We start from the raw sequence: 24165 nt of genomic DNA, 5'->3' as shown, positions 1-24165 counted from the left end.
AACATATACTTGTACATATGAGAATATACTTATAAATATATAGGAAAAGCAATTGATGCAACTATAAATGTATTCATGTAATATAACTAAATCTTAATATTGTTATCATATATATATGAAGATAGTATTTTATAGATAATAGGATCATTGGAAGAAAGTAGAGTAAGAATAGAAGTTGGGAATGGAACACGGATGGATCGGAGATGATTAAAAAGGGAGGTGTGGTCAAATTTAGAACATGAGAAGAATATATGATTCAAGTCCGCCACTTCAGCACCGCAATTACACGACGAACTTTGTACAATACCAAGCTTGTATAAATGAGAAGGTGTGCATACGTGACCTAGACGCATACGAGTTATAATAGTTGTTGCGGTCTTTCCAAGCTTTAATTTACAAAACCATGGTTTGAAAGGAATATCGGGTTGTATAAGGCGATAAAATCTTCCTTTTATTGTACTTGTTTTTTCCCAATATTCCTTCCAGGCATACCTTAAATATATTTTTGGGAGACAAGCTAGGTCACTACAGTAATTATGATACGGATACATATCACCACAAGTTACAGCCTCTCTTGCAATAAGGTCAGCTTTGTCATTGCCGCTAATACCACTGTGTCCTGGTAACCAGGCAAAAGAAACGGAATAACCTCTCAACATGCAAAGATAAAGACTTTGTCTTATGTCACAAATAATGGGATAAACTGGTTTTGATTTAAACGGATATTTGGCTAGAGCTTGCAAAGAGCTCATAGAGTCAGTGAAAACTATTGCCTTATGTAATTTCATTAAAAGTATATATTCTACAGCTTTTAAAATACCATAACATTCCCCGGTAAAAACTGAAGACTCCGGTGGAAGTTTAATTTTTTGAACGATATTAAATTGTGAATGAAACACACCCACACCTACACAACCGCTATTGTCTGGTTTTGATGCATCAGTAAAGATGTAGTGCCATTCATTCCATTCAATGTCAGTTATAAACATAAATTTGGCATTCAATTCTGAATCATTTTTTAATAACCCAAAATCATATTTAATATTAGGAGATAAAACTAAAGATTGATATGAGCATTTATAAATGGGAAAACAGGACGATGTAAAAGTGGGAGATTCTATGGATTTATATTTTTCATAACTTTGTATTAAACATGGAGGTTTTTTATGTTTCCAATAAGATGAAGACGAAATAAAGATATGTAGTTGAGATAACTTTTGAATAAGCGGATGATCAGATAATTGTAAACAACGAAAAAAGAAGCGATCAGATAGATATTGTCTTCTTAAAACCAAAGGTGGATCACCGACTTCGAGCTGTAAAGCATTGATTGGACTTGATTTCATTGCTCCAGAGATAATCCTCAAGGCCTTTGATTGAATTAAATCCAATTTCTTAAAAGCAAATGAACTTCCTGGAGCTAACAAAAAAGTTCCATAATCAATGACACTCCTTATAAGACCATTATAAGCAAGTTTTAGTGAAACGGGATGTGCTCCCCACCAAACTCCAGCAAGGCACCTAAGAATGTTGAGGTTACGCTCACATTTCGTAGAAATATAATTACAGTGGGACAGACCTGTTAATTTATTATCTAGCACGATACCTAAAAATTTAATTTCAGTCTTTATAGGAATGTATGAGTTATCATAAAGCACCTTAATTTGTTGCGGTGATCTCATTCTTGAAAACAAAACTACACTACTCTTGGTTACAGAAAGATTAAGACCATTTGCATCTAACCACGTTTTTAACAAATCTAATGAATCAGATAATTTGGCAGAAGCAGATTCTATGGACTTCGCAATAAAATATAATAAAAGATCATCAGCATATTGTAAAATTTTGACGGATTTATCAAGGAATAATTCTAGATCGTATGTGTATATGTTAAATAAGATTGGACTGAGAACAGATCCTTGTGGAAGGCCTTTCCATACTGTTCTAGATAATTTGGTATCTTCATCTAAATTCATATATATTGTTCTTTCTGATAAAATATTAATAATGAAATTAGAAAGCATTACCGGTACATTTAGAGCTTGTAATTTAGTTTTTAAAATAGAAATTATTACATTATCATAGGCAGAATTTATATCTAAAAAGGCTGAGAGGATTGACAAATTTTGTGAGAAAGCTATATGAATATCTGAAATAAGAATGCTCACATTATCTAAGGTGCTCTTACCTTTCCTAAAACCAAACTGGTTCGGGGATAGTAAGTTATTACTTTCTAAAAACCATTCTAGACGGTTTTTCACTAAATGTTCAGCTAGCTTTAGTAAGACAGAGGAAAGTGCAACAGGACGGTATGAAGATGGTTCAGAAGGTGGTTTATGAGGCTTTAGAAATGGTATAATAATCTGAGACTTCCATGAAGTAGGTATATTTCCCGAAATAATTATGGAATTAATTATATTTAAAAAGTAAATTAATGTCGCATCGCTAGCATTTTTAAAAAGGAATACGGTATACCGTCTTCTCCCGGTGCAGAGTCTTTAATAGAAGCTAGAACACCTTTAAGTTCTACTAGAGTAAAAGGAGAGTCAAGTTCGAATAATTCGTCAGAGACGGATAGAGAAATATTGTAAAGGCATTCCGGCACATAACTAGGAGCAAGACGATCTAAAAATTTATTCGCTAAAGTTAAATCGAGTGCAGAACGTGATGTATGATCACTAAAGGCAGATCTGAATCTTTTAATATTATTCCAAACGACTGATGAATTAACTTCTGGACAGATAGAAGAACAAAATCTTCTCCAGCCTTCTAATTTCTTTTTTTTCAGTAGTTTTCGAGTAGAACGTGAAACTGCGGTGTAAATTTCAAAATTTTCTGGTGTCATGTAATTATTATAATTTTTTTCAGCCTCTTTACGATTTTTAATTGCTTCCATACAATCTTTGTCCCACCAAGGTGGCGAGGGAATTTTCCCTGAAGCACTATTTTTAACAGGAAATAATAAATCAGCAACCTCCTTCATATTTATCATCAAGTCATTACAACATTGATGTTCATTTTGTTAAGAAGAGATCTTTATCTAACAATGATAGTGCTCTTCTTTATCTGTGCGTTACCTAGCAACTTGTTTTGTTAATGTTCTGTCGAAATAAATATTACTTTCACTACAAATATACGTACTAACATTCTATCTTAAATCTATTACATTTCCTGTTCCCTTCAATCTCTTAAAGTGGTAGCAGAGCGTATGAGTATCATAGAAGCTAGAATCAATTGAAAACGTACCCATTATCAAGATATGGATAAGTCAATTGTAGAAGCGTCGAAGGTTCAAATTGGGAACATAAACTCTAAAAACTTTAAAACATGGAAGTTTAAGTTTCTGATGGTGTTAAAAGGCGTGCCGGGGGCATTAGATATATTGGAAGGTAAGAGACCGAAGCCAGTATTGCAAGGTATGGCTACACCAGAAGAAAAGGCAATGTATACGAAAGATTTAGAAGAGTACAATAGAATAGACAGTACTATAGTAGTCCTGCTTACGACAAATATGTCAGATGACACATTACAGAAATTAATGCGCTTTGATAATTCTAAGGACATGTGGGATGAATTACAAAGACTTTATGGGGGATGTATAATAGACAGATCGTACGAATTATGTCAAAATTTTTTCGGATATCAGAAAGAACCAAGCCATGACATGGCCACTCATATTTCATCGCTAAAGGGAATATGGTATGAATTAAATTCGGCATTGAATACAACTGGTGATTTGCCGGAAATTTTATTGATATATCAAATTCTACATACTCTCCCTTCTGAATATTTTGGTTTTAAGTCAAGCTGGCTCTTGATGTCAAAGACCGATCGCACTGTTAACAACCTAACCGTTCAGTTATGTGCCCACGAAAAAGTCATAATTAACAAAGTAGAAGAAGAGACACTAAACACCTCTGAAGCATTATATACAAAAGCAGAAGAAAAGAAGAAAAAGGACAAGAAAATGAAAAATAATTTTCATAAATGTAACTATTGCGGAGAGACAGGACATTTTGTAAGGAAATGTAAGAAATGGATCTCAGATGGCAGACCACCTAAGAAGTCGACTGCTGTGAATATGAACTTGACGGTCCTTACTATTGAAGAGGACTTTAGGAATGATGTCAAAAATTCTACAGATTGGTACGTTGACAATGGGGCAACCAGTCATGTAACCAACAGAGGAGATCTTTTTCAGGACTTCATTTATTTTAAAAGTTCGCACACAGTTACCGGCGCTAACGGGCAGAGTATCCAAGCTATAGGGATTGGTACAATCCGTGCAGAAGCTGAGGTAGAGGGACGACTTGAACAAATTCTTTTAAAGGATGTATGGTATGTACCTGCTATAAGTAAAAATCTTTATTCTGTCCTAGCCACTCATGATATCGTAAAAGATAGCATCTTCGAGTCAACTCCGTTCGAATGCGTTATGAAGATAAATGGTGCAAAGAAACTGATTGGCACTCGAGATGTGCAAGGCGGTCTTTACCGTTTAAAAATGAGGTGCTTGAAACCAACTGTAGATGTAAATCAGCTATCCACCTCTAGTTTACTACAACTATATCATGAAAGATTTGGTCATCAGAATAAGTTACATGTAAAGAAATTATTGGAAAAGGAATTTCACATTAAAACAGAAGCAACTAAAGAGCTATGTGAAGGGTGCATTTATGGCAAATCACATAGACAAAAGTTTGGTATTAGAGAGAAGCCATCAAAACCAGGTGAACTAATCTGTACGGATATTTGTGGACCTTTCCCGTATTCGATTTCTAAACATCGTTACTTCGTGCTATTCAAAGATGTCCATACAAATTATCGTTGGGTATATCTATTACACCAAAAGTCTGAAGTATACCTAAAACTTCCCCTTCTGATAGCTGAAGTAAAAGCAGCTGGTCATGTAATAAGAGAACTTTTAAGTGACAATGGAGGAGAATTCAACAACGATAACGTCAGCGCAATTTTAAAAAAGGAAGGCATTAAACAACGGTTAAAAATGCCATATACGCCACAACAAAATCCAACTGAGAGGGAAAATAGAACTGTGGTAGAAATGACAAGAACCTTAATGCATGCTCACGAAACAATTCCTGCGGGCTTATGGGCTGAATTGATTCAAACAGCGGTATATATCTTAAACAGAACTGGACCTGGACATGATGGTAAATCACCGCATGAATCATGGTACGGCGTAAAGCCAAGGATCACTCACTTAAGAGTAATTGGAACTATTTGTTACCCACATATTCCGAAACAAAGAAAGCATAAGTTAGATAAAAAGGCTCAGAAGGGAATTTTAATTGGCTACGACTCCGATGAAGGCTATCGTATATGGGATAATATACAGCAAGTCATAGTAAGATCGAGAGACGTAACATTTAATGAAACTCCCTTAGTATCACCTATAAAAAGTATGGCAAATTCAAAGAGCGAACTAGAAAATATACAAGAGTCTGAGCAACGTAAATATAGAACTGATGAGCAACAGTCAAATTTTCAATTTAACTTTCCAAATATTGACGTGGAATGTGAAAAAAACAGGACTCTTAGAGAACCTTCCATAAGAAATAATGATGATAATAACGAGATAACAGAGCCTGATATTGTTAATGATAATAACGATAATATAATTGACAGTACTGTACCAATATTGTTAGGACAGCATAATGTATCTGAACAGTCAGTGGACTCAGACAGTCAAGACGTAGATGAGGCAGCGGCTAACACTGCACCGCTTTCTGCAAGTGAAGTAGAGAATGAAGGCAGTATGACGCTTAGAAATAGAGCAAGTCTCAGACCTCCAAATCGTTACGGTGATTTTATATGTAATATCTGTAATGTTAACTTGACTGAAGAATCTCTGTTAGAACCAACTACGTTTAAACAAGCTATGATAAGTACTGAATCTGACATGTGGCGTGCTGCTATGGATACTGAAATTAATTCCCTTCAAGAAAATCAAACCTGGGAAATGGTAGATTTGCCCAAGGGTAGGAAAGCGATTCCTTGCAAATGGATTTATAAAATCAAAACTAATCCTGATGGTACTATTGAGAAATATAAGGCTCGATTAGTAATAAAAGGATACTCGCAGAAAAAGGGACTTGATTATTATGAAACATTCAGCCCTGTAGCAAAGACAAGTACTATAAGAGCTGTTCTTAGTATTGCTGCACAAGAGAATTTAACCTTATCCCAATTTGACGTCACCACTGCATTCCTTTATGGAAGTCTAAACGAAGAAATTTATATGAAACCTCCTGAAGGATACAACGACAATTCAGGAAAAGTATGTAAACTCAAAAAGTCTCTATACGGTTTAAAGCAAGCACCGAGATGCTGGAACCATTGTATTACAGAGTACATTTTGAAAATTGGATTTGAGCAAAACTCTAGCGATCCATGCCTTTTTATAAGAAATAAAGATAAGAAGGATAGAAAGCTTATTCTAGCGCTTTATGTTGATGACGGATTGATTGCATCTAGTAATCCGAAAGAGACTGAAAACTTTTTAAATGAGATGCGACAGCAGTTTAAGATTACTACCAAATCCGGCAGTTATTTCTTAGGAATAGAAATAGAGAGACACGTTGATGGATCAATAAAAATCCATCAACAGGGATATTCAAGACGATTGCTTGAAAGATTTGGAATGCAAAATTGTAAAGCAGCTGTAACACCCATTGTGAAAGATTCTAATATACCAATTGAGAAAGAAAAGGAATCTATCACATTCCCATATCGACAAGCGGTTGGAGCACTTTCTTATCTAGCGATAGGAACGCGCCCGGATATAGTATATGCACTTAGCGTTGTCTCTCGAAATCTTGACAATCCTTCATCAGAAGATATAACAAAAGTGAAGCGAGTTTTACGCTATATCAAAGGTACCACAGATTACGGTATCACTTATCAATCCTCTGTAAAGTCAACGTGTATACTGAGTTACAGTGACGCGGATCATGGTGGAGATACTGTAACTGGACGATCGACATCTGGAATGATTTGCTTGTATTCTAATGGTGCTATTGCATGGCAAAGCAAGAGACAGTCTTCAGTCGCAATATCATCCACTGAAGCTGAGATTGTAGCAGCCAGTGAAACTACTAGAGAACTTATATGGCTAAAAAGGATTCTACAATTCATGATAATGGGAGATGTCACTATGAAGCTTTATTTAGACAATGAATCAGCTATAAGACTGGCTCACGACCCACCCTTTGAGTGTCACCAGAGAACAAAGCATATTCGCCTTAGACACTTTTTCATTCGAGAGTGCGTCATTTCAGGATGTCTTGAAGTCTTCAAAACTGATGGAGAGAATCAACTAGCTGACTTCTTGACGAAGCCTCTCTTTAAGCCAAGATTGATGCAACTTTGCAAACAAGTTGGATTAAAAGAGGAGACCGGATGTTAAGAAGAGATCTTTATCTAACAATGATAGTGCTCTTCTTTATCTGTGCGTTACCTAGCAACTTGTTTTGTTAATGTTCTGTCGAAATAAATATTACTTTCACTACAAATATACGTACTAACATTCTATCTTAAATCTATTACATTTCCTGTTCCCTTTAATCTCTTAAAGCATTTCCATGGTAAACAATAGGTAACTCCGATATTTTATTATCTAAATATTGTTTGTAAATATTCCAGTCTACATTTGATAAATTATATTTAAGCCGAGGACCACTCTTTCGACTTGAGGGAATGGAAATTGGAAAAGAAAGAATGAGGGGAAAGTGATCGCTTCCGAAAGTAGAGGAATGAGGATACCACGACAGTGAAGAAGCTAAATCAGAAGAACATATTGAAATGTCAGGAGCACTAAACCCTTCATTCGGTGCAGTTCTACGTGTTGGTACATCTGAGTTAATAATACATAAGTTGTAAGTGTCAATTATCGTCAGGAGTTTTCCACCATAAAAATTAGAAGTAGAACTGCCCCACGATTGGTGTTGAGCATTAAAATCGCCCATTACGAGAAAAGGTTTAGGTAAAATTGAAAATAATTGTTCTAGTTGTGAATATATTTGGCATGTAGGATCAGGAATATATAAAGTAACAAAACAGATACCATTTATAATTATAGCAGCTGCATTAATGCCGCTATATACAGGAAGCGAAAAAGAAGAAAAAGGAAGGGAGTTTTTGACCAATATGGCAACACCGCCATATCCGTCAGCTCTATCATCACGGAGACTTGTAAAGCCTGAAATCCTAAAAGGATATCCTGGCTTTAACCAAGTCTCTTGAGAGCTATTATAAAAGGATTATATTTATTAATCAAATAAAATAAGTCTGATTTCTTGTTTGTTATGCTACGACAGTTCCACTGAATTATTAGGACTTTGTAATCCATTGTGAGAAGTTAATAATTGAGAAAATACATTGTAAATGGCATCGTTGGACGGTGGTAAAGTTGTTTGTATCATTTTCGATTGCGATAACACTTTAATAAGCATGAGAATAATATCAAAGATGGATTGATTATTGTCAATATTATTTGATGATAATGCACAACCATTAGAGGGAGCAGGAATATTATATTCCTTAACTATGGCTTCATGGGCAGAACGATCATATCCTTGTTGTGCTTTTTGAGGAGAGCGTGGTTTAAGTGTAACTGTTTTTTTATGTGATGATTGAATATGTGGTAATGATGATTTCTCTTTGAGGAAAGAAGATTGAAAATGAGATTTATTGGACGGAGATGATGATGTTAATACATCTGAATATAGTTTAGAAGTGGGAGGATGAAATTTTGATGCTTCAGCATAAGAAACACAACTGTGGGCCATTGTTTCTTTAATGGCTTTCTGACGTGCATATTCAGGACATTTCTTACTAATTGCTGAATGAGAACCATTACACAAGATACAAGAAACATTTTCCTCATCTACTTCACATTTATCACCTGTATGATTTTGCCTGCATTTATAACACCGAGGATTTGAACGACACTGCATCTTGACATGTCCGAACCTACAGCAGTTATAGCATTGGATAGTGGGGTAAATGTACAAATCTACAGTTAATGATGTGTAAAACATAAATACTCTTTTTGGTAATATTTGTCCATCAAAAGTAATAACAATGGTTTCAGTATTAATAAAACTTGGTTGTCCTTCATTAATGGTCTTTTTCTTAATTCTTCTGGTTTTTAGAATTCTCCCACAACCTATAGGTACTGATATATTTTGGATTACTTCCTCTTCTGTCCAATCTTTAGGAATACCCCTCACAATTCCCATACGGGTTACATGGAAAGAAGGTATAAATGCCTTAAAATTATGTGTTTCTAAGTGACTATTATTTAAAAATGCATTTGCATTTTCAAAATTTGAGAAAGAAAGCGATAAACGGTTTCTTCCTATTCTTTTGAGGCTACCATTCACTATATTATTTATCTTATTAGTGTGTAAAAAGCGACCAAATGCAATAGGATGTAATGTAGTGTTATCATTAGGATGTGTTTCATTTTTTTGTACATGAACGACATAAGGAGCTACATCCTCGGCATTGTACAAAGTTCTGCTTAAAGTACTGGGTGGAGAAGCAGGTTTAACAGACTCGGTATTATTTACAACTGGTATTGATACTAGAGTTTGATTCTCATCCTCAATACATTGACAATCACTATCTTTAATTTTAGATTCGAGACCTTTGGTGTGCCTCCTTCGTTTTTTATTGCAATGTTTGCAAATGCGACGTTCGCCACGTACTCGCTTACGTTTAGAACTTGCAACGCTAGAACCATCTGTGTCCATACTAGATTCACCCAATATATCAAAACTATTATTAAATGGGATAGTTATATTTGCAGACACCTGGGGGGTCGTCCCCCCAGGGTCTATAGGTGGATCCATAATGTCTAATTAATATAGGTAATTTACTTACCAATATTTACAGCAACAAACACTATTACTACAAAATATACAATTATATATACAATCTAATACACAATATATAAATAAAACTAATCCTTATATAATTAAAAATAAAATTAATTTAAAGAAGATCAAAAAACACTCCCGCTTTTTTAAACGTTTCCCGCGCTCTAGAATATACTTACAGATTGGACCCATGGAATTTTTTTTTAGTACGTGTGTTCCGTTGTGGAACAGGCTAAGGTCGGAGACCATGCTGCCTAGTCTTCAATATGATAATTTGTTTGGAATTTTACGGACCCATAGAAATTTAAAATAAAATCTTTTCGTTTTTTTCGTCAGTTTTATTGTGGAACCAAATTCCAAACCAATGCTGCGAGTTATAGACAAGTCCTAGACATAGAAAATCAAGTGTTTTTTTTTTGTAATTATAATAATACATCACTAAACATTATAAAAGAAAGTCAAATTAGCTGACTCGTTTTTTTATTAGTGTTCTATATTCTTACACTTCAACGTAACTTGACATGTCTATATTTAATTAAAATTAGTTTTTGCTTACTAAAATGGAGCAAAAATTATAAGATGAAAAATAGAACTAATAAAGAAATTACTTATAACCGATAAACATCTTCATTTTAAGCATAAATATAATTATAAATGTTCACATTTTTTAAGTATTCGCGCCATTTTTAGTGTTGCACGGATGCGAAAAAATTTCCCATAAGTGAATTAAAATTCCCGAAATGAGATGGACTTTTTTTCAATAAGAATTGAAATATTTTAAATTATGATTTGTATTTTGTGTTGTTATTTTTTTTACTTGATATAAATATAATATTTATCTAGATATGTACATAGAAATATTATTGAGTAGGTATTGTGAAGACTTTGTTATTTGGCCTTATTGCTTTTAAAATCAAAATCCGGCGTCAGAATTAATAAAAATGACTGCTATTTTTATTTTCCTTGTTATTTGACCGATTGCATTCAAAATTTATATCGGATGATCCCTATACACTTCTAATATGAATTTGTTGTTAGAATTAACAATAATGGCCACCATTTTTTTTTTTGTTATTTGACAGACTGCTTTCAAAATCGATATCTGAAGATCCATACACATCTCAAATATGGGTGTGGTGTCAGAATTACTCAAAGTGGCCGCCATTTTTGTTTAATTTTATAAAAGTATTTATTTAAGTAAGGATTAACAAAATAGCATTAAGAAATTAAACTTAAGATAAATAATAAAATTTGTATATATCTTTATTATTTAAAGTTTAAATTTTGCACCTTATATGCTATTCTTCTTCTTTTTATGCTAACCCTATAAATCCTTTTTTCTTTCGAATTCTCGAAGTTGACTGGGAAAAATCTCTTTAAGGGAGGGAGTATGCCTGTGTACATTTTGGTATAACCTAATATCTATATTATAAGTGAATGTACTATAGTATATAAATAAATAAAAAAATACATTTAAATATTTTTTACATTTAGTCAACTTAATTAAATTAATTAACTCATATTTTTCATTCCCATACGTAGATATTTCCAAAATATTGCATAAAATTAAAATGGCCTTCGATTATTTCTAATATCAATACACGTTTTATTAAATCTACAAATATTCTGAGATATTCGTATTTAAAGAAATCGGTTAAGTAAACAGTTTTTGCCGTTACATTTAGTGACATTATTCGTCCATATTTATAGTATACATGAATCTATAAATATTGATTTTCAACTTTCACTTCACAATTTTACTATTTTTTAAAGCAATATAAAAGAATTATGAATTTCCATCTACCGCATTTTTATTTTTTATCTACGTATTATTCTTAATAAATAAATAATATTACCAACTATATAAATAAAGTGAAATATTATAAAAGATTAGTTAATCCTAATATTTTAAGTTACGATCTTCACCTATTTACCTTAATCTAAAGTTATAATTTCTAATCTGGTAACACTGTAGCGTACACAATTGTATAAAAAAGTTGACGCGCTTTTTTTAAGCATTTCTATGGAGACACTCTATTTATATAATGTAAGGTTTAATATTAGATTATAAAGTACAGTGATACTTGATTAAGTGGGACCTGAATAGGTGAGAATCCAACACTTTGGCACGAAATTATCTCTGTTAGTGGGACGAAGCAAACCTCTATATCCGGGATTCGTTCTTTTTATTTTATTTCAACCTTCTACCAAAGACTTATATTACGACATAAAGTAACATTCTGAATCCCAGCGATATAATTGACATTATTAGTCTATATCGTCAATACCTATATTAAAAATAAGTAAATTTTTGTCTTTCTCGATATGGTGTATCAATTTCGATTAAATTAACGACGTCAAGTTACTATTTTAAATCTTTACTAACTATGAGCCAATTTTGATGTCTTTTATTAATGATAAGGGCATACATCTGTATTTGTCGTATTATTTGTGTTTCGGTTTTAAGGGTAGGACATTTTATTTAAATGTCTTTTTTATCACCTAAAGATATGAACAGTACTATGGACATAACATAGTATAATATATCGCCCGTGATACTCTTGATGCGTTTTCAAGTCTGAAGATTAAGCTGTTATGTTTGTACTGTAATTTCACCGTTATATTCCACAAATCCCCTATAAAATATATTATATGTATAATATCTTTTCTACGTACTATTTATTATATGTGTAATGAAGTTAAATAAACAAATATTAACGTTTAAAAATACTAATTGTAAAAAAAAATGTTTTAAAATGTCGAGTTTGATTTACTATCTTATACAGATTTGATTAATCATCTAACAATAGAATGTGCGTGGTGTAGTACTTCTATGCTTACATTTACATTTCACGCACGCTAGTGTAATCACATTTTCGTCTTGTTTTTGTATTTCCATTGCCAGTCTGATTTTTTTTTAGTGGATGATAATGATTTCATTATCATGGTAACCCCGGCTGCTCTATCAGTATACACTGGCAGAGTATACCGATAGAGCAGCCGTTTTTTTTTTTATAGAAGTGAGTACCAGTGAGGTGAGAATGAAGTAGGTCAGTTGGTTCATCGTAGCGAATTTAATATAAATCAATCACGTTGGTTTCCAGGTCGACCTGGTATGGTATATTAATAGCAATAGCAATGAGACGTTTAGATCCCATTACTAGTAATCCTTTTCCACCTTGTCAGTGTTTTCTTTTTTAATGAATGATAATGGAATAGTAACCCCGCCTACGTTATCGGTATACACCGGCGGGGCACCAGTGAAGGCTGATAAGTGAAAATGAAAGAGCAGGTCAGTTAGCCCATCGTGGTAAATACACTTGGAATTCAGCACGATGGTTTCCAGGGGGGACCACGTGGAGGTCAACCTGACGAAGTATACTGTTACCAATGGAGCTTGTAGCCCATATTACTAATAACCCTCCTCCCACCAGTTTTTTTAAAGGGTGATAATGGTATGGTAACCTTGTGCTACATTATTACTGTTTTTTAACAATTAACAACTTTATATAAATTGTTTACGAACGGTTGCCAATGTAAAAAATCATCGAAGTCTTATATAACACGATTTTTTCCTAATCGTTAATAGGTTAAACAGGGTTAAATGTACTATCAGGATAAGGACAAGTATTTTGGCAGTAGTACATAACGCCATTTGCCATTAAGTCATAAACGTTCTTAAATTGCTTTTCAGAGGCAATAACAACGAAAAGTCGCTAATCGTTCTTAGGTAATAAAATTAAAAAAAAAATAAAAGTGACATCTTAATTGATTGAGTTAAAATTCCAGACAAATTATCATACTAAAGACTAGGCAGCATGGATTCCGACCTTAGCCTGTTTTATAACGGAACAAACGTACTAAAAAAAATTAAGAGAGTTAAAAACCTTGAGGTAGAAAGTCTATACAGATGTAGAGACATGCTTTTTTTTATATAAATTAGAATGGCAAACAAACTGACGGCCCACCTGATGGAAAGTGGTAACCGTCGTCTATAGATATGAGTGAGTAGCTTTGTAACTAAAATATAGAATAATCGTAAAATTATTTACGATAGAAGCTCATTTTGTATCTGTATGCACTAAACGCAGATAATATAACCTAAATCTATGGTACTAACGATTGACCAATTGACACCAGATGCTTCAATTGACGTATTTTTGCAGCATTTCTAGTCTATGGCTCAGTAATATTTTTGGTGTAGTGGTTGATTTACCAATTCTTTACAATTATTTCTCGCTAAATATAGGCGGGAAGTTATAGTGTTCTCATTTAAACAACAACAATGAGTGTGGAAGAGGATGTAATGAAAATACAAAAGAAATTAACTAAAATGACTTCAGATGATGGAACGGTACGCCTCGAGTTATAGATAGATGAAAATCAACGAAGACCCCTTCACCAAACATATTAACGGATAACAAAATAACTATTTACTTCTTATAAGAAGTAGTATAATTTAGTAGTTTGATAAATGACTCATTGCTTATATAAATTTTATTTCTATAAGTATTGTTTTTGTTATTCATATATAAATATTAATTAGCACGCGGCAACAGGTCTAAATTATATATAAACAATGTAGAGTTTGTAATCATAAATTTTTGCTATTGACTAGTTTCCTCTATAAAATATGTTTGTTTTAGGGACAAGACGAAGCATTGGAACTTTTAAAAACACTTCAAACTATGGCAATAAATTTAGATGTCTTAACGAAAACCAGAATAGGTATGACAGTAAACGCTTTACGTAAATCCAGTAAGGATGAAGAAGTAATATCTTTATGTAAAACTCTGATTAAAAACTGGAAAAAGTTTCTTTCAACACCCAGTACTCCTTCTAAGGATAATGGAAGTTCGTCGAAATCTAAAAAGGAGAGTAAAGATAAGGAGAAAAAAGACGAAAAAGAAAAAGATAAAAAGCTGCCGGCCTCATTTCCACCTCAGTCGAACACAACTGATGCCATACGCCTTAAGTGTCGAGAACTTCTCACACAGGCTCTCAAAACTGACGGAGACAATCCTAATTCTTGTGGATCACCTGAAGAACTTGCTGAGGAGCTTGAGGAATGCATTTATGCTGAATTTAAAAACACGGACATGAGATACAAAAATAGGGTACGATCAAGAGTTGCTAATTTAAAAGATCCTAAGAATCCGACATTGCGCACCAATTTCTTGAATGGTGTTGTGTCAGCATCACGATTAGCCAAAATGACACCTGAGGAGATGGCTAGTGATGAAATGAAGAAACTGAGGGAGAAGTTCATTAAAGAAGCGATTGATGATGCTCAACTTGCTACAGTACAGGGTACTAAAACTGATATGCTAAAATGTGGTAAGTGCAAAAAGAAGAACTGCACTTATAACCAACTACAGACGAGGAGTTCTGATGAGCCTATGACAACATTTGTTCTCTGCAATGAATGTGGTAATCGTTGGAAGTTCTGTTAAGACTGTGTTGGGAAATCTTTAGAAAATATGACGTGTCTGTTATGTTAATAACATGATACACAGCAAAGCGTCAAGTATAATTATTATACTAATATTTCACTCTGAGTTATACTTAGTTCTTGCTATATTCATTGCATTGACCTTACTACTAAGAATGGAATCATGTCGGGTAGATAAGGTAATTTTAGTTTTAATGAAATAAATTATCTGCTTTAAGTGAAAATCATAAGTTTTATTTTTAACATGCCTTTAATATTGCCATTTTTTTTATATCAAGTAATAAATTTATTTTGCACATATATCAAACATACTCATTTTCCAAGATTAAGAAGAAAGCATTTAAATGTTTCTATACAATCATGTCTATAATTAAAATTTAAGATTTCATTAATTTATATTGCATTTGTATACTAAGTAGGTATAACAGGGTAAAAGATCAATGAAAATACCATTGTTCGATTATATTTATATTTATTTGTCAATTTATTTTCATAATCTTAACAGGAATGTGTCCTCTTAGGATTAATTATAATATAAAAATTTACACAGGGTCTCTGGTCCTGTTTTATATTCCACAACTTGAAATATTAACTTTAAATTTATTTAGATTATGATGTAAAATTAAAGGAAACACCATATTACGCCATTTATTGTATTAGGTACCATAGTAGTTATATATCTGATAACTTTATTGTCTGGTCATTACAAGCTTTATGAATGTGGAAGTTATATTTTTATCACTCTAAAATACATTGATTTTTAATTTCACCTCTTAGCATGCATATCATAGCGTAAATATTAAACAAACAATGTACCAAATTCATAAATTTTCTATAGGTAATTTTTTATGGAAATTATGTTAATTGTTAATAAAGTAGAAACGATTCATAATGGTAACACAAATTTTGTTTCTTATACTTTCTAAAATTTAAGACTAGCTTCATACAAATAGGTACATGAATAAAGAAGTGGATATATATCTTTATGAAAGATACAAATAGATAGTCAACTTAATGCAATTTTATGGCTTCCTCTTTAAATAATATTTAACATTTAAAAAATACTAATATATCCAAATGATTTTAAGTTCGTAAGATTAAATATGTACCTACCACAGAAAGTTAAAAGTAATTTTCAATAGATTCCTGGATTATCAGGATTATTTTTCTGGATGCTCATAATATAATCAACAATCATATATTGGAGCTTAATATTAACATCAAGAGTACCAATTTGTACCTTACATGGTTTATTTCTACCTATTACAAATACAATCATTTGATATCTCAAAAATGTCCAGGACCGTTTCAAGTACAATCTAATATGGCAAGCTACACTTTGGTGAATAACAACTGTCGTATTCTTTTTTATTTTTGGCTTAAACTAGAAATATGTTGTGGTTCACTAAAACATAGAAATTATATCTAATTTACCCAGATTTATTCTGCAAAAACTTCTCCAGTTTTTATTTTTACAAATATTTTTTCTTCATTGGACACATCAATTTTGTGTTTTAAATCTAGCTTGAGATCAGAAGATATATTTTCATCGTCCACTTTTGTAATAGTAAAACTTACGCCTTCATTGGCCACAAAGCATTCTGGAGTTAAAGTTTTTTGATAATTAAAATGAGTTTTCAGATGTTCGCGGAGGAAGTGTGACTGAACTACAACTAAATCGCAGTAGGAACACTTATGGCTCCCTGCATTAAGAATGTCACTATCATCATGTCTTCTGTAATGATTTGTTAAGGCATCTTGTCTCTGATTCGTATATGGGCATAATAAGCACATATGCAACTTCCGATCTTTAGTTGGTGCCGTTTCACTTGGGTTTGAATCTTTTCCAGCGCTATTAATGGAGCGTCTGCGCTGTAGTAGTCGTAGAGTTTGTTGGTCACTTATTGAGAATTGCTGAAAATCGCTTCTGGCTGTTCCTTTTGGCATCGTTTTAATGGCTAATTTAATATTATCACCACTGTCGTCCTGTTTATCTTCATGACTTCCTCCTTCATTAAAATCATGATTGCCTTTTTTTCTTTCTGCTTGGGCTTCATCATTCATTTGATGTTTTCTCATATGCTGAACATAATTAGCATAATATTTTACAGAATAATCGCAAAGTTCACATTTATACCTTTGTTTCGAACCATGTAAAGATAAATGAATTTTATATTGTTCTCTCTTTTCAAAAGCTGAAGGACATTTATGGCACTTATAGCGTTTTTCTTTTTGACGACCATTCTTTAAATAAGTTGGATATATAAATTCTGGATTACCATGCATCAAGTAACCAAATTGTGGATCCGCCTGAAGTACAGGTGGGAAGTGATCATTTGGTTTAACTAATTTATCTTTATCTATTAAAACCCTTTTCTGGGCCTCTGTTTTTCTTTGAAATAAATCAGTTCCAGATAATGGAATATTCTTGTAATCCATATCTTCACTAGACTCGTAGTCACAAGTTGGTATTTTATTTTCAGCCTTATGAAGCCATTCATGTTTCGCCAAATTTCCTATACTTTTAACTGCGTAATTGCATTTTTTGCATTTATGTTCCCCATCACCACCGTGTAATCCCATGTGATAGCTTAATGCGGAACTTTTGAAAAATTTCGCTGGGCATTCTTTACATAAGTACTGTTTTGGTTCATTTATTTTTTTATTATTAGATATATTGTCATGTTCTTTATCGGAATCCGAAACTACCCATGTTATTTCTGATGTTGTTGCACAGTGAATTAATTTTAATTGAGGTTGTGAATAAGCTGCATGTGAATTGTGCATAAATTTTAACATTTTCGTTTTTGTATGATATTCGTCTGAATGGACAAAAGTGTGTGAAGTTAACTCACTTTCCTCAGGGGCAGAAAAATCGCAACTTTTACATGTGTTTGGAAATGATGATTCATGAAATTTATCATGATTTTTTAAGTCATCGTATGAAAAGAATCTAGATGGACACTTTTGACAAAAATATAACATTTTGACTTCCTTACTTCCATTGGATATGTCGTCTTCCTTTATAAAGTCTTTTGTGGGTGCTGTTTGTTCAGCTTCAATTACTTTTCGCAGTTTTTCAATTTGCTCGTCGTCTGGTATATCCAACTCAACAGGACAACAAATGCGCCCATATATTTCACCATGTGTTTTAGAATGTTCGGCTAATTTAATTGCATTATCACATATAAATTTACACTCCAAGCATTTGTATACTGTTATTTCACTATTTTCAAAAATAATGCAGTGTATTTTTTCATGGTAGGGTATTTTGCATTTTTGCGAATTTACATATGAACAATAACGGCACTTGTACATTTTATGGAACATATTTTTTGCCGATACCCATACATAAGGTATTTCCTCTAGAGGTACATATGCGTCCGTTTTATCTTCTGTTCTACTAGAATTGGTTGACATTGCTTCCAGTTCTGCTTCTGATTCTGACTTCTTTGTGAGAATACCATGAACTCTTAAATGTTGATGTAATAAATGCCTTTTAGAAACACTGTAGTTACATTGCGGACATTTATATGGCGTGTCAGCTGGAAGTCTGTGAAATTGTTCGTGATACATAAACTGTGATTTGCTATTTGTTTCGTACGGACATTCTGTACATCTGTGTCGTTTCGTTGAATTTGGGGTTGATGTAGCCCCTTGTAGTTCTGGCAATGGCGATTTACATCCCATTGCTTTAGAGATATATTCTTCTGGTTCTGTTACACCGTGCAGTAGTAAATGTTGGACTAATTCTTGTTCATCCTTAACAAAGAAAGGACAAAAGTAGCATTTGAATATAGACTGAGCAGAAGGTTGATGTTGTTGTAAATGCGCTGCGAGCATTTTTTTATCGTTTGTTTTAAAAGGACACTTAGTGCACGTGTCATTGGTGATATCATTTGTTGATGTTGTATCCGATTTTGGTTTAATTGTTGTGATGACTCTTATCACTCCATCGTGCTTCAATCGACAATGCCTCTGAAATTAAGAACAAAAATCATACTTTGAAATCTTTTAACGGCCCAAATGAGAGGGTAAGCGCGGAAAATAGAGTCCTATTCACATTATATTACACAATCTTTTAAAAACAGGACATATATCTTGTGCAATTTATATGCCAGTTATTAAAACAATTTTATTATATATTTAATTAAGATTATAATTAAAGTGTATTTATTTAAAAAGAAATCATGAAAGACTACCTCGGTAGTCAATAAAAGAAGCTAAAGCATGAGAAAAATACAAGACATGGATGAAGTAATTATCCTGTCTAACTACAGAAAGAAGAAAGAAACTGAGTTTTAGTTACATGGCAATATATGAGCATAAACTATCAAAAACTTGCGAAAAATAACCGTCAGTTTGTTATTAACTGTCGCATCCTCTATGGTTACACTTACATCAGTTGTACATGCGGAAAGTACAGATGTAAAAATAGACTTCACACACAGTGTCCGGGTTCTCAGATAATCGTGCGCTTGGGAGTTATTATTTATATTTTGAATATTTGACATGCTCAAGCTATGGAATAATATGACGGTGCATTTAATTATTCGTTATGTTCACGATATCGACTTGAAGATATTGTCGATGAAAAATAAAGTGTTCATACAGTTACATATATTTTATTTAAAAATACATAAAAAAAAGTACCTGTATAACGTGTTTCCAATTAGATAACTGATTGCAGTGTCCACAGCGATATGCGAGATCTGCTGGATCTGGAAGATTATCTGGTTTCTTCATCAATTTTGATTCTTCAGAATTTCCGTCAGCTTTAGAATGTTCCCGGACATGATCCAATAAAGCTTCTTTAGATGGATCTCTGAAATATTATTACATAACATGTTACAATCAAATTCAATTATCGATCAAATTAAGTATTTAAAGCTAAATATATGAGAAGTGCAATATAACTATACAGCTATATACCAAAGGGAGGAATAACTATGCTGCTACCAGAGGGAGACTTTGTACGAAAGTCGATTGCTTGGGTACCTGTCTTATTCGTGTTTCAACCGCAAAGCAGTTGTGTTTGCATGGCTGTGTTTCGGTTTGAAGGGTGGGATATGGCGTGAATTTACTGGGTACGGAGGAATAACGTCTGAATCCTCAGGAATAGTAACGCATTGGGGGTATCATGGGTGAAACAGTATACTCTGGTATGTCCATGGTACTGCTCATGTCTATAGGCGACGGTTACCACTTTCCATCAGGTGGGCCGTCAGCTTGTTTGCCATTCTAAGTTGTATATATATATATATATACATAAAATAATATTATTCTTAATTTTGTGTATAATATAGTATATGTCATATATGTTTAAGTATATTTGTTATTTATATATTAATATGTTCTAATTATATGATATTGTGCAATAAAACGTGCTGTGTAGCTTGAATCAGTTTATGTCATGTTGGAACATGTTCTACCTACATTAGTACACTTTATTATTTAACAAAGTATAAAAGTACCCACATCAATATACATGACATACCTCCCCTCTAAGATAGTTAAATCAATTATAAATATAGAAAGATATTATGATTACATTTTAGACATATATAATACTAATATAAAAATATAATGACACTTAGAATAAGTACAGATTGTCTTTAAGATCTTGTGGTCTCTCATAAGGAGTTTTAGAATGCACATTTAACTTATTTTTTATTTTGCCTGTAGCTGGCGTAGCCAATTCAGAAGTTGGTGGGATTCCCAATATCTCAACCCATTTTTCAGAATCTGGTATTTCAATAATCCTCTCAGACTCTTGGCTGTTACTTTCCTGTTGTTCTTGTTGATGGTTCTTAACATTATTATCTGTGTTATTGGAAACTTCCAATGATTCAGATGTACCAGCAATTCCTTCTTCTCCTTCCTCCTTTCTTGATCTGTATCTAATCAACTGATCAATATGACGATTGATTGCTTTACCATTAGCTGTCTCAATTTTATAATTAGACGGTCCATTCTTCTGTAATACTACGCCTGGTAACCATTTGGGGCCTTGATTGTTGTAATTTCTGTACATTATCTTTTGTCCCTCATTAGTTTCTCTGTGTGATTTATGTTGATTGTGGTCAATCTGCCACTCTGTTTTTTTATGTTTCAAACTGTCTGGATGAATTGTATCCAGCAATGTCCTCAAATGTCTGTTCATTAATAGTTCAGCTGGACTTTTATTCGTAGCTGAGCACGGAGTGACACGCAGACCTAATAACAAATTTGGAATTCTAATGTCCCAGGATAAATGATCCATTTTTTTTAGTTTATCTTTAACTGTCTGGACCATTCGTTCCGCTAAACCATTGGTCGCTGGATGATAAGGTGCAGTAGTAACGTGACGTATATTATTTGCCTGCAGAAATTCCTTAATTTCGCCTGATACAAATGATGTGCCATTATCAGACACTAAAACTTCACAAAGGCCATGGGTTGCAAAAGTCGTTCTAAGCAACCGAATCACAGTGGTCGTTGTTGTATTGTTCACCATAAACACTTCTGGCCAACGAGAATATGCATCGACTATAATTAGAAAATATTTATTGTGATATGGCCCCGCAAAGTCTATATGAATTCTTGACCATGGCCTTGAAGGTGTGATCCATTCATGTGTAGTTTTAGGAGGCATATGTCGATTTTCAAGGCACTTGGTACAACCACTCACTAGTGATTCTATGTCTTCGTTTAAGTGTGGCCACCACACATAGCTTCTGGCCAGTGCTTTGGTTTGGACAATACCTGTATGTGTTTTATGTAACATTCGTAGAGTTGCAGGACGGAGAGTACTAGGTACTACAACCCGACATCCTAGTAGAATACAATTTTCTTGCAGTGACAGCTCTGTGCGATGTAACCAGAATGGGCGTATATCTGCATCAGTTTCTTTAGCTGGCCACCCACGTTGTATATAATAACTAACTTTTGACAAGATTTTATCTCTATTCGTCTCCCTGGCTATGTGCTCTGAATTGTATGGAAAATCTTCTGGTGTTTCAGCCATTAAAAGTACTTCTCCCAGCTGATGTTGAGGTTCCCACGGTACTGGCTGTGGCCATCGGCTTAAACAATCTGCATTACCTATTTCAGGACCTGGCTTATATTTTATCTCATAGTCGTGAGATGTCAAAGCAATTGCTATTCTAGTTAAACGAGGTGAAATCATATTAGGCATAGGCTTTTTAGGATTAAATATACCGAGCAATGGTTTATGATCAGTTATTATAGAGAATTTTCTTCCTGTGAGGTAATTTTGAAATTTGGTTATCCCAAACATAATTGAAGTAGCTTCTTTATCCAGCTGTGAATAACGCCGCTCATGAGGATGTAAAGTTCTGGATGCCATTGCTATAGGAAATTCGTCATTATCCTTTACATGTGACAATACTGCTCCAACGCCATATTCTGAACTATCACAAGTAAGTATTATAGGTTTAGTTATATCATAGTGCACTAGTGTTAAATCAAAAGTCAATAATCGCTTAGCCGTGTCAAACGCGTTTTGTTCTTGTTCTGTCCATTTCCACTCCTGACGTGTGTCTAATAAACGATGCAATGGCTCTAGTAGCGTCGCTTTATGAGGTATGAACCTCTCATAAAAATTATAGAGACCGAGGAAAGCTTGTAGTTCTCGTTTGTTTTTAGGTTTAGGGGTGTTAGTAATGGATTCTACTTTGCTTGGTGCTGGATGGATACCCTTAGCATCTATAACAAAACCTAGAAACTCAACTCTTTCTTGAGCGAACCTGCATTTATTTTTATTCAATCGAAGTCCTGCACGTTCGATTCGCCCAAGTACCTTATCAAGTCTTTCTTGCATTTCCAGCAAAGTATGGCCACAGACGATTATGTCATCAATTAGAACTGCAACACCGGCGATGCCACCCAACAAAGATGTCATTAATCGTTGAAAAATTCCAGGACATGCCTTAACTCCGAAAGCGAGGCGATGTACGGTATACAGACCCTTGCAGGTATTCAAAGTTAAGAGTTTAGATGTTTCATCGTCTACGGTAACTTGTGTGTATGCTCTATCCAAATCTAAAGTTGTAAAATAATTTTCCACCCGCGACCGCAGCAAAGACTTCATTTGCTGTGGGCATAGGATAGGTATCTGACTCGGTGGCTTCATTAACAGTACTGCGGTAATCTCCACACAATCTTATTTCTCCTGACTTTTTTATTATTGGCACTACTGGTGTAGCCCATTCAGAAAAGGATGTTTGGCGTAATACTCCTTCATTTTCTAATCTATCAATCTCCATTTCTATTCTTTGTTTTAAAGCAAATGGTACTTGACGAGCCTTAAGGAACTTTGGAGTTGCCCCTGGCTTTATGTGTATAGTAACTGGTTGTCCGCGGTAGGTACCGAGTCCATCTTTGAAAACTTCTTTATGTTTAGATAATATCGTGTCTATTCCATTTTGTTCAGTATTTGACACAAAATTGATATTCATAGTCAAGTTCAGAGGAGCGAGCCAATCTCGACCGAGTAGGTTCGGTCCTTTACCTTTGGCTACAATCACACACAAGTTTTTTGCGATGTTTCTATAACGCACTGGTAGTGTAACTTGGCCAAGTAGTTGGACTGGAGTCTCTGTCCATGTGCGTAGGATTAGTGAAGTAGGCTGTAGTGCATTTTGTGGCATCTGTTTATGTATTGTATGCCATGTTTGCTCATTTACTATAGAATAACTTGCTCCTGTATCCACTTGCATACAAACTGGAATTCCAGCAAGGAATGGCATCACTTCCAATGGCGGTGTGCGACCCATATTTGATATACAATAGATTCCATTTAAACAATCA

The 24165-nt window shown here is 33.7% G+C and overlaps 2 protein-coding genes across 4 annotated transcripts in view; one reads left to right on the top strand and one right to left on the bottom strand.

Moving 5' to 3' along the window:
* Positions 1-11986: 11986 nt before the first annotated feature.
* Positions 11987-15578, top strand: LOC113516692 (transcription elongation factor S-II). Of its 2 annotated transcripts, none has more exons than XM_052901971.1 (2): positions 11987-12009; positions 14549-15578. In XM_052901971.1, exon 2 carries the CDS (start codon positions 14591-14593, stop codon positions 15353-15355), a length of 765 nt encoding a protein of 254 aa, XP_052757931.1. In that variant the 5' UTR covers positions 11987-12009; positions 14549-14590; the 3' UTR covers positions 15356-15578. The 2 variants fall into 2 exon arrangements, with proteins under 2 accessions (XP_052757931.1, XP_026756955.1); XM_026901154.3 differs by lacking the exon at positions 11987-12009 and adding an exon at positions 14064-14256.
* A 228-nt stretch (positions 15579-15806) lies between these two features.
* LOC113517110 (zinc finger protein 91-like) overlaps positions 15807-24165 on the bottom strand; it is a 44619-nt gene continuing 36260 nt past the window's right edge. For both annotated transcript variants that reach the window (XM_026901688.3, XM_026901689.3), the window contains 2 exons: positions 20008-20179; positions 15807-19332 (listed from right to left, as the gene is read on the bottom strand). In XM_026901688.3, the coding sequence (XP_026757489.2) occupies positions 16795-19332; positions 20008-20179 (2710 nt within the window). In that variant the 3' untranslated portion in view covers positions 15807-16794. The remainder of the gene's footprint in view (positions 19333-20007; positions 20180-24165) is intronic.

The sequence above is a fragment of the Galleria mellonella genome, unplaced genomic scaffold (genome assembly GCF_026898425.1).
Source record: "Galleria mellonella isolate WM207_F2 unplaced genomic scaffold, CSIRO_AGI_GalMel_v1 utg83, whole genome shotgun sequence".
Lineage (NCBI taxonomy): Eukaryota > Metazoa > Arthropoda > Insecta > Lepidoptera > Pyralidae > Galleria > Galleria mellonella.
The sequence above is the reverse complement of the archived record's forward strand: the minus strand, read 5'-3'. Positions and strand labels throughout refer to the sequence as shown.

Coding starts and splice junctions, on each gene's coding strand:
- LOC113516692 (XM_026901154.3), top strand. CDS start 14,188: ATGAGTGTGGAAGAGGATGTAATGAAAATACAAAAGAAATTAACTAAA. Junction 14,257..14,548: donor TGACTTCAGATGATGGAACG/GTACGCCTCGAG, acceptor TGTTTGTTTTAG/GGACAAGACGAAGCATTGGA.